This window comes from Oncorhynchus masou, chromosome 16, assembly GCF_036934945.1.
Source record: "Oncorhynchus masou masou isolate Uvic2021 chromosome 16, UVic_Omas_1.1, whole genome shotgun sequence".
Taxonomy (NCBI): Eukaryota; Metazoa; Chordata; class Actinopteri; order Salmoniformes; family Salmonidae; genus Oncorhynchus; species Oncorhynchus masou.
In genome coordinates this window covers 33,528,897-33,548,269 of record NC_088227.1, presented here as the reverse complement: position 1 = coordinate 33,548,269, position 19,373 = coordinate 33,528,897, and the positions used below count along the sequence as shown (strand labels likewise).

General features: G+C 47.4%; 1 protein-coding gene across 6 annotated transcripts in view; it reads right to left on the bottom strand.

Annotated features, from left to right (window-relative positions):
- Nucleotides 1-19,373, bottom strand: part of LOC135557854 (myelin transcription factor 1-like protein) — a 136,684-nt gene that overhangs the window by 23,628 nt on the left and 93,683 nt on the right. For all 6 annotated transcript variants that reach the window (XM_064991529.1, XM_064991532.1, XM_064991530.1 and 3 more), the window contains exons 12-13: nt 17,840-18,147; nt 717-950 (exon numbers count right to left, since the gene is read on the bottom strand). In XM_064991529.1, the coding sequence (XP_064847601.1) occupies nt 717-950; nt 17,840-18,147 (542 nt within the window). The remainder of the gene's footprint in view (nt 1-716; nt 951-17,839; nt 18,148-19,373) is intronic.

Genomic DNA, 19,373 nt, shown 5'->3' with positions numbered 1-19,373 from the left:
ACATCATCACAACCCACTTGATGTCTGAATGTACTTCATTCTGCATTGTTTTTCTTCATGTTGATTGAATGTCTACAAACCTAGATGACCAGCATTAAGTGGTTTGTAAGGATGGTAAATTAATACTGCACAAAAAGTGGTTGTTTTCATGTTACTTGATCAAGGAAAATATTTAACTTGATATGGATGTTTTGTGTCTTTGCTCATAACTTTCCACCTTTTGATGTAAATGTTTGAGGACAGTGTTTTGTTCTTTCTAGTTTCCATTAGAATGACATCACAGAGAAAGGGACAAGGCAAGAAGGCTTACAATTCCAACACTTGAATCCTGCAGGATTATGTTCCTAATTATACAACTGGCTTTTTTGACAAAGCATGTGTGCTGATATTTTTTGTTGTTGGCCGAGCTACAGATGTCTATATCATTCCACTAGTACTAGAAAAGACCCAGTACACCACTTTAGTGATTTTTCAGGGGTGCAGCAGCACACTCAGCACCTCTACTTCCCGCGGCTATGATTACCTGTGTTCTGTCTATGGCTCAATCGGGAATATTGAACACTCACAGGGAGTAAAATACGTTCTGTATAAACCATCTCCACTGTAAGAGAACATTGAAATAAAATACAGCACCACTCTGTTCAATATATTTGAATGTTGAACACCCCCCCAAAATATGAATACAATACCCATAATGCCGCGGTCCTTCCCCATACCTCTTTGTGATCGTCGTCGGTGATGCGCTTGATCTTGGTGTAGTCCACGGGCAGGTCCCAGCAGTCGGCCTCACTCATCTGGTAGCAGCGGCTGCTGTTGAGCAGGGCCTGGCGCTGGGTGGACATGGGCTGCAGGGGGGTCAGCACCGTGCCACTCCCCTCTGGACCCCCCGGCTGCCCCCGGCTCACACTCAGGTCAAGAGTACTGCTGTCATCCATGTCACCATCAGGACTCTGTCAGAGAGATGGACAAATGGAGGGATTGAGGGAGGGAGGGAGGGAGGGAGGGAGGGAGGGAGGGAGGGAGGGAGGGGGGGGAGGGAGGGAGGGAGGGAGGGAGGGAGGGAGGGAGGGAGGGAGGGAGGGAGGGAGGGAGGGAGGGAGGGAGGGAGGGAGGGAGGGAGGGAGGGGCAGATCAAATTAAAGAAGGATGGAGAAGAGAGCAAGGGAGCACTGTAATTAGATGGTAGGAGGGAAAGAGGAGAGAGAGAATGGAAAGGAGAGAAAATGCAGAGAGGAAGAGAAAGGGTTGAGAGGGACAAAGCAGAGAGACAGAGAGAGGGCTGAGAGAGAGAGACAAAGAAGAGAGAAAGAGGGTTGAGAGAGAAACAAAGCAGAGAAACAGAGAGAGAGTTGAGAGAGAGACAAAGCAGAGAGACAGAGAGAGGGTTGAGAGAGAGTCAGTGAGAGGGCTGAGAGAGAGAGACAAAGCAGAGAGAAAGAGGGTTGAGAGAGAAACAAAGCAGAGAAACAGAGAGAGTTGAGAGAGAGACAAAGCAGAGAGACAGAGAGAGGGTTGAGAGAGAGTCAGAGAGAGGGCTGAGAGAGAGAGAGACAAAGCAGAGCGAAAGAGGGTTGAGAGAGAAACAATGCAGAGAAATAGAGAGAGAGTTGAGAGAGAGACAGAGAGAGGGTTGAGAGATTGACAAAGCAGAGACAGAGAGAGGGTTGAGAGAGAGACAACGCAGAGAGACAGAGAGAAGGTTGAGAGAGAGACAATGCAGAGAAACAGAGAGAGAGTTGAGAGAGAGACAAAACAGAGACAGAGAGAAGGTTGAGAGAAAGACAGAGATGGGGTTGAGAGAGAGAGACAAAGCAGAGAGACAGAGAGAGGGTTGAGAGAGAGAGACAGAGAGAGGGTTGAGCGAGAGGCAAAGCAGAGAGACAGAAAGAGGGTTGAGAGATTGACAAAGCAGAGACAGAGAAAGGGTAGAGTGGGAGACAAATCAGAGATAGAGAGGGTTGAGAGAGGGAGAGACAAAGCAGAGAGACAGAGATCGGTTTGAGAGAGAGACAAAGCAGAGAGACATAGAGAGGGTTGAGAGGGAGAGACAAAGCAGAGAGACAGGGAGAGGGTTGAGAGAGAGACAAAGCAGAGAAACAGAAACAGGGTTGAGAGATTGACAAAGCAGAGACAGAGAGAGGGTTGAGTGGGAGACAAAGCAGATATAGAGAGTGTTGAGAGAGACAAAGCAGAGACAGAGAGCGGTTTGAGAGAGAGACAAAGCAGAGAGACATAGAGAGGGTTGAGAGAGAGAGACAAAGCAGAGAGACATAGAGAGGTTTGAGAGAGGGACAAAGTAGAAAGACAGAGAGAGGGTTGAGAGAGGGACAAAGCAGAAAGACAGGGAGAGGGTTGAGAGAGAGACAAAGCAAAGAGAAAGATGAGGTTGAGAGAGAGACAAAGCAGAGAGACATAGAGAGGGTTGAGTGGGAGACAAAGCAGAGATAGAGAGGGTTGAGAGAGAGAGAGAGAGAGAGAGAGAGAGAGAGAGAGAGAGAGAGAGAGAGAAAGCAGAGAGACAGAGAGAGGGATGAGAGAGAGACAAAGCAGAGATAGAGAGAAGGTTGAGAGTGAGAGAAAGCAGAGACAGACAGGGTTGGGAGAGAGACAAAGCACAGATAGAGAGAATGTTGAGAGACAAAGCAGAGATAGAGAGAATGTTGAGAGAGAGACAAAGCAGAGATAGAGAGAATGTTGAGAGAGAGACAAAGCAGAGAAAGAGAGAAGGTTGAGAGCGAGACAAAGCAGAGAAAGAGAGAAGGTTGAGAGCGAGACAAAGACGAGACAGACAGGGTTGAGAGAGAGACAAATCAGAGACAGAGAGAATGTTGAGAGAGAGACAAAGCTGAGATAGAGAGAATGTTGAGAGAGAGACAAAGCTGAGATAGAGAGAATGTTGAGAGAGAGACAAAGCAGAGATAGAGAGGAGGTTGAGAGAGAGACAAAGCAGGGTAAGAGAGAAGGTTGAAAGCGAGACAAAGTAGAGACAGACAGGGTTGAAAGAGGAACAAAGCAGAGGGACAGGGAGAGAGATGAGAGAGACAGGGAGAGAGATGAGAGAGAGAGACAAAGCAGAGAGACAAATAGAGGGTTGAGAGAGATAGACAAAGCAGAGAGATAGAGAGAGGGTTGAGAGAGAGACAAAGCAGAGAGACAGAGAGAAGGTTGAGAGAGAGACAATGCAGAGGAAGAGAGAGAGTTGAGAGAGACAAAGCAGAGAGACAGAGAGAGGGTTGAGTGAAAGACAAAGCAGAGACAGAGAGGGTTAAGAGAGACAAAGCAGAGACAGACAGTGTTGAGAGATACAAAGCAGAGAGACAGAGAGAGGGTTGAGAGAGGAACAAAGCAGAGAGACTGAAAGAGAGTTGAGAGAGAGACAAAGCAAAGAGGCAGAGAGAGACAAAGCAGAGATAGAGAGAATGTTGAGAGAGAGACAAAGCAGAGATAGAGAGAAGGTTGAGAGAGAGGCAAAGCAGAGACAGAGAGAATGTTGAGAGAGACATAGCAGAGATAGAGAGAATGTTGAGAGAGACAAAGCAGAGATAGAGATTAGGTTGAGAGAGAGACAAAGCATAGGTAGAGAGAATGTTGAGAGAGAGACAAAGCAGAGATAGAGATTAGGTTGAGAGAGAGACAAAGCAGAGATAGAGAGAATGTTGAGAGAGAGACAAAGCAGAGATAGAGAGAAGGTTGAGAGAGAGAGACAAAGCAGAGATAGAGAGAATGTTGAGAGAGAGACAAAGCAGAGACAGAGAGAATGTTGAGAGAGAGACAAAGCAGAGACAGAGATAATGTTGAGAGAGAGACAAAGCAGAGATAGAGAGAATGTTGAGAGAGAGCCAAAGCAGAGATAGAGAGAATGTTGAGAGAGAGACAAAGCAGAGATAGAGAGAATGTTGAGAGAGAGACAAAGCAGAGATAGAGAGAATGTTGAGAGAGAGACAAAGCAGAGATAGAAAGAAGGTTGAGAGAGAGACAAAGCAGAGATAGAGAGAAGGTTGAGAGAGGGACAAAGCAGAGATAGAGAGAATGTTGAGAGAGAGACAAAGCAGGGATAGAGAGAATGATGAGAGCGAGACAAAGCAGAGATAGAGAGAAGGTTGAGAGAGAGACAAAGCAGAGATAGAGAGAATGTTGAGAGAGAGAGACAAAGCAGAGATAGAGAGAATGTTGAGAGACAAAGCATAGGTAGAGAGAATGTTGAGAGAGAGACAAAGCAGAGATAGAGATTAGGTTGAGAGAGAGACAAAGCAGAGATAGAGAGAATGTTGAGAGAGAGACAAAGCAGAGATACAGAGAAGGTTGAGAGAGAGACAAAGCGGAGATAGAGAGATTGTTGAGAGAGAAACAAAGCAGAGATAGAGAGAATGTTGAGAGAGAGACAAAGCAGAGATAGAGAGAAGGTTGAGAGAGAGACAAAGCGGAGATAGAGAGATTGTTGAGAGAGAAACAAAGCAGAGATAGAGAGAATGTTGAGAGAGAGACAAAGCAGAGAAAGAGAGAATGTTGAGAGAGAGACAAAGCAGAGATAGAGAGAAGGTTGAGAGAGAGACAAAGCAGAGATAGGGAGAATGTTGAGAGAGAGACAAAGCAGAGGTAGAGAGAAGGTTGAGTGCGAGACAAAGCAGAGACAGAGAGAATGTTGAGAGAGACAATTCAGAGGTAGAGAGAATGTTGAGAGAGAGACAAAGCAGAGATAGAGAGAAGGTTGAGAGACAAAGCAGAGATACAGAGAAGGTTGAGAGAGAGACAAAGCAGAGATAGAGAGATTGTTGAGAGAGAGACAAAGCAGAGATAGAGAGAATGTTGAGAGAGAGACAAAGCAGAGAAAGAGAGAATGTTGAGAGAGAGACAAAGGAGAGATAGAGAGAATGTTGAGAGAGAGACAAAGCAGAGATAGAGAGAATGTTGAGAGAGAGACTAAACAGAGACAGAGAGAAGGTTGAGTGCGAGACAAAGCCCGAGATAGAGAGAATGTTGAGAGAGAGACAAAGCAGGGGTAGAGAGAATGTTGAGAGAGAGACAAAGCAGAGATAGAGAGAAGGTTGAGAGAGAGACAAAGCAGAGATAGAGAGAATGTGGAGAGAGAGACAAAGCTTAGATAGAGAGAAGGTTGAGAGAGAGACAAAGCGGAGATAGAGAGAATGTTGAGAGAGAGACAAAGCAGAGATAGAGAGAAGGTTGAGAGAGAGACAAAGCAGTGATAGAGAGAAGGTTGAAAGCGAGACAAAGCAGAGACAGACGGGGTTGAAAGAGGAACAAAGCAGAGGGACAGAGAGACATTTGAGAGAGAGACAAAGCAGAGAGACAGGGAGAGAGATGAGAGAGAGACAGGGAGAGAGATGAGAGAGAGACAGGGAGAGAGATGAGAGAGAGACAAAGCAGAGAGACAAATAGTGGGTTGAGAGAGAGAGACAAAGCAGAGAGACATATAGAGGGTTGAGAGAGAGATAAAGCAGAGACAGATTGTGTTGAGAGAGACAAAGCAGAGAGACAGTGAGAGGGTTGAGAGAGATACACAGCAGAGAGGAAGAGAGAGAGTTGAGAGAGAGACAAAGCAGAGACAGAGAGGGTTAAGAGAGACAAAGCAGAGAAAATAAGAGGTTTGGGGAGAGAAAGCAGAGAGACAGGGAGAGGGTTGAGAGGGAGAGACAAAGTAGAGACAGACAGGGTTGAGAGAGAGACAAAGAAGAGAGACATGGAGAGGGTTGAGAGGGAGAGAGACAAAGCAGAGAGGCAGAGAGAGATACATAGCAGAGAGACAGAGAGAGGGTTGGGAGAGAGAGAGACAAAGCACAGAGACAGAGAGAGGGTTGAAAGAGAGACACAGCAAAGGCAGAGAGAGGGTTGAGAGAGAGACAACGCAGAGAGGCAGAGAATGGTTTGAGAGAAAGGCAAAGCGGGCCTCTTGAGAGAGAGACAAAGCAGAGATAGAGAGAATGTTGAGTGAGTTCGTGTGGGCAGTCTATGTTCCTTTCTCTATAATTTGGGATTTCTGTGTATGGCCTGGTATGGTTCTCAATCAGAGGCAGCTGTCAATCGTTGTCCCTGATTGAGAACCATACTTAGGTAGCCTGGTTTCACTTTTGAGTTGTGGGTGATTATTTTCCGTGTCAGTGTTTGTTCCACATGGAACTGTTTCGGTTTTGTTATTTCACGTTGTCGTTTATTGTTTTGCTCAGTGTTCATTATTCATATTAAACAATATGGACACTTACCATGCTGCGCATTGGTCCTCCAATCCTTCCTACTACTCCTCTTCGTCAGAATCACAATCGTTACACTGACTTTAACAAAAATGGGAACATCAGCAACCTTATCTTCCACACAAACCATCCCCTGGCATGGCACAGTGCTATATTAGCACACTTCCCCTTTATTAAGAGAGGGGGTGTTAACGAGGGGTGGAAACTCAGGATACTTGACAACGAGTACTCTGAGTCAGCTAATATAAATCTCTGGAACATTAATGGTACAGGGCAACCCCAAACAGTTTTAGCTTGACCTTCACCTAATCAAAGAATTAGCCCAACAGGAGAAGCTCTCCCTTGAGAAAGATACCCCCACTCCGAGCGGGTCAGACCAGACCTCTTCATTATATAACTCCACAGACGAGCCACCCCCAGCGGAAAGTCAACCTCCCAGCACAGAGTACTACCCCCTTATTGAAATGAAGGATACATTTACCCAGCTGGAGGTAAGGCAGGTGCAGCTGGAACAGCAGGTGATCACACTCCAGTCAGCACAGACCCAGACAACAGTCCAGCACAACAACACCCCCTTAACCAGACCCAGAGATCTGGAGGTGGAGAGAGACATATCTGCACTCCGGACTGTGGTAAGACAACTTCAACAGGAGCAAGAGCAGGAGCAGGAGAAGAACAGAGCACGAGAGGATAGGATCAGACTGCTGGAGGAGAGGTTGAGGGGGATATTGTGTGACTGAGAACAACCCACTAGAGAGGTGGCCACCCCCACAGAGAAGCCAGCAGAACAGCCCACCTCAGCACCCAACAAAAGTCTCGACACCACAGCAGAACAGTCCACACCAGACGCTGACCATAGTGTCGACATCACAGCAGAACATACAAATCAAGCCCAGGAGTTCTCACCCCCTCTGAGCACCCCCCCGTCAGCCACCCTGATAGCCCTTCTGACAACCCCCAACACCCACTGAGAACATACACAAGACACAGATTGCTCTCGTTATGGACTCAAATGGGAATTATATACAAGAAAAAAAACTTTCTCCCAAATGCAGTGTGTCTAAACTCTGGTGTCCAAACACCCAGCGCGACCTAGACCTCCTGTCTGAGGACCAACTAGGTTTACCTAGCCACATAATAATACACACAGGCACACACTACCTGAAAGCACAGCAGGAAAGGGTGGCCACAGCACTGAAGGGAGTGATTGAAAAAGCTTCTTCTACTTTCCCCAACGCACAAGTGGTTATCTCCACCCTCCTACCACAAAAATAATTCCCCCTGCCACAATACAGCGGATAAACGCAAGTATTTCCCGTGACTGTGCCTCAAAACCAAATGTTTTCCTGGCCCACCACTCCACCCTGGACTTGAACAGCCTCTATGACCAGGTCCACTTCTACAAGGCAGCAGTGACCACCTTCGCCCAGACTCTAAAGGACATCGCTCTCAAATGTATCCCCAACACTTCACACAGGAGCAACAGATGAATAGACACTCCGCCCAGACCAGCGAGACACCCTCCCAAACCTGCGGGACCCCCCCCCCCCCCCGGACCTACACATAGAGGACCCACGCCAAGAGGACTTACATCCAGACTACAGCACCACCAGCCACATCCACACCCCCACCCTAACCAATCAACACCCCCACGTCAATCATGCCCACACCCCATTTAGGCCACTTCAGATCAGACCTATGCCCCCCCTGCCCACCCCATGCACCCCACCCCCGCAAAGAGGGCCTCAACATGGAAGTCACGCCCAGTCAGTGATCGGGCAAACAGGCCCAACCCCCACTCTTGCACTAGCCCAAGCCAATGGCATGTACCAGATGCTCAGCAGGCTCTGCTCAGACTTACTGATCTGAGGCCAAACCACACGACAACATTGGACACTTTATGGAACACAAAGCCTTCACTATATCATCCTGGAATATCCAAGGCCTGAGGTCATCTGCCTTTGGCCTAAAGAGCAGGAGCCCGGACTTCACCAAAGAAATGGCTAATACAGACATTGTCATCCTGCAAGTAACCTGGTATAGAGGAGACGGAGACACTGGTTGCCCTCTAGGTTACCGAGAGCTGGTAGTCCCATCCACCAAACTACCAGGTCTGAAACAAGGAAGGGACTCAGGGGGTATGCTAATTTGGTATGGAGCAGACCTAACTCAATGTCACGACTTCCACCGAAGTTGTTCCCTCTCCTTGTTCGGGCGGTGTTCGGCGGTCGATGTCACCGGCTTTCTAACTGCCAACGATCCATGTTTAATTTTTCCTTTTGTTTTGTCTGCTTACACACATGGTTCCCATCTCATGATTATGTTCCTTATTTAACCCTCTGGTTTCCCTTTCTGTTTTGTGCGTGATTGTCTTTCGTGTGTTGGAGTTCGTATCCTGTTTAGTCTTTGTTTTATAACGGGATTTTTGTTCCGTTCTCGGATTGAGTAAATACATTGGTTTTTACTCTTACCTGTGTCCTGCGCCTGACTCTTTCGCTATCCTTTAGACAGACTCTGACAGAATCACGCTCCAAAATACATGGAGTCAGCAGGTGCAGCCAGCCCTCCACTTCAAATGGAGGAGCGCGTTCAGCAGCACGCGACCATGCTGCAGAGTCTGGGTACAGCCATGGATCGCGTGCTGCAAACCATGGCCCGATGGGAAAGAGGGTTTTTTCCTGTGAACCTTGTGTCTCCTCAGGTTCCACCACTACTTACGTGATGTCCGCCTCTCCATCATCAGGATCCGGTGGGATTTAGCTCTCGCTCCTGAGGGCGTATGATGGGTCAGCTGCCGGGTGTCAGGGGTTCCTACTCCAGCTGGAGCTCTAACTGCACATCTGTCCGGCCAGCTCCTTCAGAACGCGAGAGAATGAGCGCCCTTATCTCCTGTCTGACTGGTAAAGCCCTGGAATGGGCCAACGCCATCTGGGGCAGGGAAGGTCAGACGTTGGATGACTATGAGGAGTTCGCCCGCCGTTTCCGGGTGGTATTCAATCATCCCCCGGAGGGGAGAGCGGCGGGGGAACGCCTATTTCATCTACGTCAGGGGATGAGGAGCGCTCAAGATTTTGCGCTGGACTTTAGAACTCTGGCGGCCGGAGCGGGATGGAATGAGCGGGCCCTGATCGATCACTACAGGTGTAGCTTATGAGAGGATGTTCGTCCGGAGCTAGCCTGCAGGGGCACCACCCTTACACTGGACCAGCTGGTGGATTTATCGATCTGGTTGGACAACCTGTTGGCCTCCCGCAGACGTTCTGATCAGGGTCCGTCAGTTCCATCCCCCAGCGCTCCTGATCCAACTCCTATGGAGTTGGGAGGCACTGCAACGAAGGGGACCGGAGGGGGAACCATTCCCTGCTCCAACTGTGGCCGCAGAGGGCACACTAATGGTCGGTGCTGGGGGGATTCGCCAGGAGGTAGAGGTAGCAAGCGGAGTGCTGGTGGGTCATCCCAGGTGAGTAGGCACACCACTCACCCAGAGGTCCCTGTTGCACACATGTGGTTGTCGATTGAATTTCCAGAGTTTTCCCGCTTTCCCAGCATAAGGCGCTAGTAGATTCAGGCGCAGCTGGGAACTTTATTGACCGTTCCTTTGCTATGAGATTAGGGATCCCTATTGTGTCTGTTGATGTTCCCTTCCCTAAACATGCTTTAGACCGTCGTCCTTTGAGGTCTGGGCTAATTAGGGAGGTCAAAGCTCTGCTCACTATGATAACGGAGGAGAATCATAGGGAGCGAATTAGTCTCTTCCTCATCGACTCACCTGCGTTCCCCGTTGTGTTTGGGATGCCCTGGTTGGCTTCGCATGATCCCACTATTGCGTTGCAACAGAGGGCTCTCAAGGGATGGTCCCGTCAGTGCTCAGGGAGGTGTGTAGGTGTTTCCTTAGGTGCCACTACGAATATACCGATTTGGCACTCGCCTTCTGTAAAAAGAAGGCGACTCAATTACCACCCCATCGACAGGGGGATTGTGCGATAGATCTCTTGGTAGAAGCTTCACTTCCCAGGAGTCACGTATATCCTCTCTCACAGGAGGAGATGGCGGCTATGGAGACGTATGTCACCGAATCTCTGGGACAAGTATACACTCAGCCTTCCATCTCACCTGTCTCCTCGAGTTTCTTTTTTGTGAAAAAGAACGATGGAGGTTTGCGCCCATGTATTGATTATCGAAGTTTAAATAAGATCACGGTAAAATATAGTTACCCGCTACCGCTCATAGCCAGTATGACTGAGTCATTACACGGGGTGCGCTTCTTCACAAAATTGGACCTCAGGAGCGCTTCCACCTGGTGCGTATTTGGGAGGGAGATGAGTGGAAGACAGCATTTTGCACCACTTCTGGGCATTATGAGTACCTCGTCATGAGGTACGGGTTAATGATTGCTCCATTAGTCTTCCAATGCTTTGTAGATGAGATTTTCAGGGACCTGCACTGGCAGGGTGTAGTGGTGTATATAGATGACATTCTAATATACTCCGCTACATGCGCCGAGCATGTGTCCCTGGTACGCAAGGTACTTGGTCGACTGTTGGAACATGACCTGTATGTCAAGGCTGAGAAATGTCTGTTTTTCCAACAGTCCGTCTCCTTCCTAGGGTACCGCTTTTCCACGTCAGGGGTGGAGATGGAGAAGGACCACATTTCAGCCTTGCGTAACTGGCTGACTCCAACCACGGTAAAGGAGGTTTATCCGGGGTTTTGGTCAGGTAGCGGCTCCCATTACCTCATTGCTGAAGGGGTTGGCCGGTGCGACTGCAGTGGTCAGCTGGGGCGGACAGGGCTTTTGGTCACCTGAAGGCTCTGTTTACCTCGGCTCCCGTGCTGTCTCATCCTGATCCCTCCTTAGCGTTCATAGTTGAGGTGGACGCATCCGAGGCAGGGATAGGGGCTGTGCTGTCTCATAGCTCGGGTACGCCACTAAATCTCTGCCCATGTGTATTCTTTTCAAAGAAGCTCAGCCCGGCGGAGCGAAACTATGATGTGGGGGACCGGGAGTTGCTGGCTGTTGTCAAGGCTCTGAAAGCGTGGAGACATTGGCTTGAGGGGGCCAGGCACCCTTTTCAACATTTGGACTGACCACCGCAATCTGGAGTACATTCGAGCAACGAGGAGACTGAACCCTCACCAGGCAAGGTGGGCCATGTTTTTTCATCCGCTTTTCTTTCACCCTCTCCTACAGACCAGGTTCCCAGAATGTTAAGGCAGACGCACTGTCCCGGATGTATGACACAGAGAAGTGGTCCGCAGATCCCGCTCCCATTATTTCAGCTTCTTGCCTGGTGACACCAGTGGTGTGGGAGGTGGACGCAGACGTCGAACGGGCGTCACGTTCAGAGCCCACTTCTACCCAGTGTCCAGTTGGGCGTAAGTATGTTCCATTCGATGTCCGCGATCATTTGGTCTGTTGGACCTACACTTCACCCTCCTCTGGTCATCCTGGCATCGGTCGGACAGTGCGCTGTCTTGCTGGGAAGTACTGGTGGCCCACGTTAGCCAAGGACGTGAGGGTTTATGTGTCCTCCAGGTCGGTGTGCGCACAGTGCAAGGCTCCTATACACCTGCCCAGAGGAAAATTACAACCTCTTCCCGTTCCACAACGACCGTGGTCACACCTCTCGGTGGAATTCCTGACGGATCTTCCACCCTCGCTGGGTAACACCACAATCCTAGTTGTTGTGGATCGGTTTTCTAAGTCCTGCCGTCTCCTTCCTTTGCCCGGTCTCCCTATGGCCCTACAGACTGCGGAGGCCCTGTTCACCAATGTATTCCGGCACTACGGGGTGCCTGAGGATATAGTTTCTGATCGGGGTCCCTAATTCACGTCTAAAGTCTGGAGGGAGTTTATGGAGCGCCTGGAGGTCTCGGTCAGCCTTACCTCAGGTTTTCACCCCGAGAGCAACAGGCAGGTGGAGAGAGTCAACCAGGAGGTGGGTAGGTTTCTGCGATACTATTGCCAGGACCGGCCGGGGGAGTGGGCGGTGTTTCTCCCCTGGGCAGAGATGGCTCAAAACTCCCTCCGCCACTCCTCCACTAACCTGTCACCTTTTCAGTGTGTGCTAGGTTACCAGACAGTCCTGGCACCATGGCATCAGAGCCAGATTGAGGCTCCTGCGGTGGATGAATGGTTTCGGCACTCGGAGGAGACATGGGACGCTGCCCATGTGCGTCTGCAACGGGCCGCCATCGCAGTGAGGCCCCGGTGTATGCACCGGGGGATCGGGTCTGGCTCTCGACCCGAAACCTGCATCTTCACCTGCCCTGCCGGAAGCTGGGTCCGCGGTTTGTGGGACCATTCAAAGTCCTGAGGAGACTGAACGAGGTTTGCTATAGGTTAAAGCTCCCCCTGATTACCGTATTAACCCCTCGTTCCATGTGTCTCTCCTCAGGCCGGTGGTGGTGGTCCGCTCCAGCAGTCTGAGGTGTGGGAGGTTCCTCCGCCCCCTCCGGACATCGAGGGGGCCCCGGTGTATTCAGTACGAGCCGTCATGGACTCAAGACGTCGGGCGAGAGGCCTTCAGTACATCGTGGAGTGGGAGGAGAGATGCTGGAATTTCACCGACTCCATCCGGATCGCCCTGCGTCTCGTCCCCCGGGTCGACCCGAGGCCGGTGTACTGTCACGACTTCCACCAAAGTTGTTCCTTCTCCTTGTTCGGGCGGTGTTCGGCGGTCAATGTCACCGGCTTTCTAGCTGCTACCGATCCATGTTTCATTTTTCCTTTTGTTTTGTCTGTTTTATACACCTGGTTCCCATCTCACGATTATGTTCCTTATTCAACCCTCTGGTTTCCCTTTCTGTTTTGTGCGTGATTGTCTTTCGTGTGTTGGAGTTCGTATCCTGTTTAGTCTTTGTTTAATAACAGGATTTTTGTGCCGTTCTCAGGTTGAGTAAATACAGTGGTTTTACTCTTACTTGTGTCCATCACCTGACTCCTTCGTTATCCTCTAGATAGACTCTGACACTCACTCCATTAAATGAATCAAAACAGGAACATTTTACATTTGGCTAGAAATTCAAAAGGAAATGATCTTAACAGAGAACAATGTCCTCCTGTGTGCTACCTATATCCCCAAATAGAATCCCCATACTTGAATGAAGACAGCTTGTCCATCCTGGTGGGGGAAATCAATAATTTCAAAATGCCAGAACCGGACAAGAACCTGACACCCTCAGCACACAGGGGGACAAACACCTGCCTGCAGGTGACAGCATTCCCTCCCCCATATGCCCCCCTAGGCACAACTATGACAACATAACCAACAAAAATGGGTCACAACTCCTGCAGCTCTGTCACACGCTGGGTGTGTACATAGTCAATTGTAGGCTTCGAGGGGACTCCTATGGTAGGTACACCTATAGCTCATCTCTTGGCAGTAGTAATGTAGATTACTTTATCACTGACCTCAACCCAGAGTCTCTCAGAGCCTTCACAGTCAGCCCACTGACACCCCTATCAGACCACAGCAAAATCACAGTCTACTTGAACAGAGCAATACTCAATCATGAGGCATCAAAGCCAAAGGAACTGAGTAACATTAAGAAATGCTATAGATGGAAGGAATGCAGTTTGTAAACCTACCAAAAAACAATTAGGCAACAACAAATTCAATCCTTTTAGTCAATTTCCTGGGGAAGACGTTCCACTGTAATAGTGAAGGTGTAAACTTGGCAGTAGAAAATCTTAACAGTATATTTGATCTCTCAGCTTCCCTATCAAATCTAAAAATCTCAAATAGAAAACCGAAGAAAATGAACAACAATGACACATGGTTTGATGAAGAATGCCAAATTCTAAGAAGGAAATTTAGAAACCTGTCCAACCAAAAATTTAGAGACCCGGAAAACCTGAGTCTACGCCTTTACTATGGTGAATCACTAAAACAATACAGAAATACACTACGGAAAAAGAAGGAACAGCACGTCAGGAATCAGTTCAATGTAATTGAAGAATCCATAGACTTGAACCACTTCTGGGAAAATTGGAAACCACTAAACAAACAACACGAAGAGTTATCTATCCAAAATGGAGATGTATGGGTAAACCACTTCTCCAATCTTTTTGGCTCTATAATAAAGAATAAAGAGCAAAAACATATACAGGATCAAATACAAATCTTAGAATCAACAATTAAAGACTACCAGAACCCACAGGATTCTCCAATTACCTTGAATGAGCTTTAGGACTAAATAAAAACCCTCCAACCCAAAAAGGCATGTGGTGTTGATGGTATCCTTAATGAAATGATCAAATATACAGACAACAAATTCCAATTGGCTATACTAAAACTCTTTAACATTATCCTTAGCTCTGGCATCTTCCCGAATATTTGGAACCAAGGACTGATCACCCCAATCCACAAAAGTGGAGACAAATTTGACCCAAATAACTACCGTGGGATATGCGTCAATAACAACCTTGGGAAAATCCTCTGCATTGTCATTAACAGCAGACTGGTACATTTCCTCAATGAAAACAATGTACTGAGCAAATGTCAAATTGGCTTTTTACCAAATTACCATACAACAGACTATGTATTCACCCTGCACACCCTAATTGACAACCAAACAAACCAAAACAAAGAAAAATTCTTCTCATTTTTTGTTGATTTCAAAAAAGCCTTTGACTCAATTTAGCAAGAGGGTCTCTTATACAAATTGATGGAAAGTGGTGATGGGGGTAAAACATACAACATTATAAAATCCAGGTACACAAACAACAAGTGTGAAAATACACAAAAAACACACAAATTTCTTCCCACAGGGCCGTGGGGTGAGCCAGGGATGCAGCTTAAGCCCCACCCTCGTCAACAGATATATCAACAAATTGGCGCAGGCACTAGAAAAGTCTGCAGCACTCTGCAGCACCTCACCCTACTAGAATATGAAGTCAAATGCCTACTGTTTACTGATGATCTTGTGCTTCTGTCACCAACCAAGGAGGGCCTACAGCAGCACTTAGATATTCTGCACAGATTCTGCCAGACCTGGGCCCTGACAGTACATCTCAGTAAGACCAAAATAATGGTGTTCCAAAAAGGTCCAGTCGCCAGGACCACAAATACAAATTCCATCTAGACACTGTTGCCCTAGAGCACACAAACTATACATACCTTGGCCTAAACATCAGCGCCACAAGTAACTTCCACAAAGCTGTGAACGATCTGAGAGACAAGGAAAGAAGGGCATTCTATGCCATCAAAAGTAACATAAAATTCGACATACAAAGGGATCGGGCAAAAAATACTTGAATCAGTCATAGAGCCCATTGCCCTTTATGGTTGTGAGGTCTGGGGTCCGCTCACCACCCAAGACTTCGCAAAATGGGACAAACACCAAATTGAGACTCTGCATGCAGAATTCTGCAAAAATATCCTCCGTGTACAACGTAGAACACCAAATAATGCATGCAAAGCAGAATTAGGCCGATATCCACTAATTATCAAAATCCAGAAAAGAGACGTTCAATTCTACAAACACCTAAAAGGAAGCGATTCCCAAACCTTCCATAACAAAGCCATCACCTACAGAGAGATGAACCTGGAGAAGAGTCCCATAAGCAAGCTGGTCCTGGGGCTCTGTTCACAAACACAAACAGACCCCACAGAGCTCCAGGACAGCAGCACAATTAGACCCAACCAAGTCATGAGAAAACAAAAAAATAATTACTTGACACATTGGAAAGAATTAACAAAAAAACAGAGCAAACTAGAATGTTATTTGGCCCTAAACAGAGAGTACACAGTGGCAGAATACCTGACCACTGTGACTGACCTAAACCTAAGGAAAGCTTTGACTATGTACAGACTCAGTGAGCATTGCTATTGAGAAAGGCTGCCGTAGGCAGACATGGCTCTCGAGAGAAGACAGGCTAAGTGCACACTGCCCACAAAATGAGGTGGAAACTGAGCTGCACTTCCTAACCTCCTGCCCAATGTATGACCATATTAGAGACACATATTTCGCTCAGATTACACAGATCCATAAAGAATTTGAAAACAAACCCGCTTTTGATAAACTCCCTTATCTACTGGGTGAAATACCACAGTGTGCCATCACAGCAGCAAGAGTTGTGACCTGTTGCCACAAGAAAAGGGCAACCAGTGAAGAACAAACACCATTGTAAATTCCATCCATATTTATGCTTATTTATTTTCTCTTGTGTACTTTAACCAGTTGTGCATTGTTACAACACTGTATAAATACATAATATTACAATTGTAATGTCTTTATTGTTTTGAAATGTCTGCATGTGTAATGTTTACTGTTCATTTTTATTGTTTATTTCACGTTTGTATATTATCTACCTCACTTGCTTTGGCAATGTTAACACATGTTTCCCATGCCAATAAAGCCCCTTGAATTGAATTGAGTGAAGTGGATACTAATTTCTCCTCCTTCTTGGCCCACTCTGCAGCCCACACTGTCTTTAAGAGGAGATGAATGTACAGAACATGGAATATCCCCGCGGCGCTCTAGTGATGATTTTGGTGATGATGGCGATGATGATGCTGCTGATGATGATGAGGATGCTGGTGATGGTTTGCACAGAGACGGACTGCCACAGAGCAAGACCATGTCCTCACAGAGAGGTCACTCTCTCTCACTGTCGCCTCCACAATGGGGTATGATCACAAGAGAAAGACATGGGTAAGAGAGAGAGAGAGAGAGAGAGAGAGAGAGAGAGGCAACTGAAATCATCGATCCATTCGAGGCTGTCTGAAAAAGCCAAGGGCTCCACTCCATCGTGCCCACAGTGCGTATATTTCTCCCACAGCCTCAGATGCTGTACTGCTCTCATGGCTGTGCCTGGCCCTCCACAGTGTAATGAATGGGACACATAATCACAGGATGCTAGGCCAGGCTTCATTATTCCGTGATAAGCAAAGCAGCAATGCCTAAATCAAGTGGCATAGAAAGGCATCTGACACCTAGTCTTGTGGATGAGGGCTCTGACTCATTGCTGACTGGATCAGACAAGGGCCCACTTTTCACTTGAACTGACTCATATCCTTATTGTATAGGAGATATATTACACATGTAGTCTGATAGATTGAAATGGCATTAAAGAGAGAGAGAGAGGGGTGTGGTAGAGAGAGATAGAGAGGTGTGGTAGAGAGAGAGAGAGAGGTGTGGTAGAGAGAGATAGAGAGGTGTGGTAGAGAGAGATAGAGAGGTGTGGTAGAGAGAGATAGAGAGGTGTGGTAGAGAGAGATAGAGAGGTGTGGTAGAGAGAGAGAGAGGGGTGTGGTAGAGAGAGATAGAGAGGTGTGGTAGAGAGAGATAGAGAGGTGTGGTAGAGAGAGAGAGAGGGGTGTGGTAGAGAGAGATAGAGAGGTGTGGTAGAGAGAGACAGAGAGAAGGCGTGGTTGACAGAGAGAGGGAGATAGAGAGAGAGAGAGAGAGAGAGAGAGAGAGAGAGAGAGAGAGAGAGAGAGGTGTGGTAGAGAGAGAGGAGGTGTGGAATAGAGAGAGAGAGAGGTGGTAGAGAGAGAGATAGAGAGGTGTGGAAGAGAGAGAGAAGCTGTGGTTGACAGAGAGAGAGAGTGACAGACAGCAAGGCAGCACCCGAGACCTGCTGGGGAGTGTGGGTGAGGATGAGTCTGGGCTGCAGCCCTCCCTACCTGGGAGAGGAGATCCTGGGGCTTGCCTCCCAGGCCGTGGGGCATCTCCCTGCAGCGCGTGGACAGGTTGAGGATGGCCGTGGCGGCCATGTGAGCAGCCTCTGTATCCTGTGTGTAGTCAAAGCTGCTCTTACTGCAGGTGCTGCTGGCGCTGCTCCCGCCCCCTCCTCCTCCCCCTCCGCAGCTCAGACTGCTGCTGCTGGGAGCGTATCTGCTCGTCGTGCTGCTGGGAGCATATCTGCTCGTCGTGCTGCTGGGAGCATAGCTGCTAGTTGTGCTGCTGGCTGGGCTCTTACAGTAGTGCTTGGCTGCAGGGAGGGAGCACAGTGGACAGTTCATACACATACATACTTAACACAACATACGGATCACGACATACGGAGCACGACATACGGAACACAAAATACAGAACACACATGAAGGACAATCCATTATACATGTACACACACTCATACAGTACATGTATACAGAACATATATACAGATCACTCGTACAGAACATGTATACAGAACACACATACAGAACACACAAACAGAACACTCATACATAACACTCATACAGAACATGTATACAGAACACACATACAGAACACACATACAGAACATGTATACAGAACACTCTTACAGAACATGTATACAGAACACTCATACAGAACACACATACAGAACATGTATACAGAACACACATACAGAACATGTATACATAACACTCATATACAGAACATGTATACAGAACACTCATACAGAACACTCATACAGAACATGCATACATAACACTCATACAGAACACATATACAGAACAAACATACATACCACTCATACAGAACACACACACAGAACACTCATACAGAACACACATGCAGAACACTCATACAGAACATGTATACATAACACTCATACAGAACATGTATACAGAACACTCATACAGAAATCTCATACAGAACATGCATACAGAACACTCATACAGAACACATATACAGAACAAACATACATAACATGTATACAGAACACTCTTACAGAACACTCATACAGAACACTCTTACAAAACATGTATACAGAACACTCATACAGAACACACATACAGAACATGTATACAGAACACTCATACAGAACATGTATACAGAACACTCATACAGAACACGTATACAGAACACACATACAGAACACTCATACAGAACACACACACAGAACACTCACACAGAACACTCATACAGAACACACATGCAGAACACTCATAGAGAACATGTATACAGAACACTCATAAAGAACATGTATACAGAACACACATATATAACACTCATACAGAACACTCATACAGAATACACATACAGAACACTCATACAGAACATGTATACAGACCATGTATACAGTAACAGACAATAATGATACCGAAGCAGAAGGCCAGATTTTGCCCCCCAAAAAGAACAATATGAAATGGAGATGTATAGAAAGACATGACATATACATTTAGAGGACACAGACAGACAGGCAGACAGACAGACAGACAGACAGACAGACAGGCAGACAGACAGACA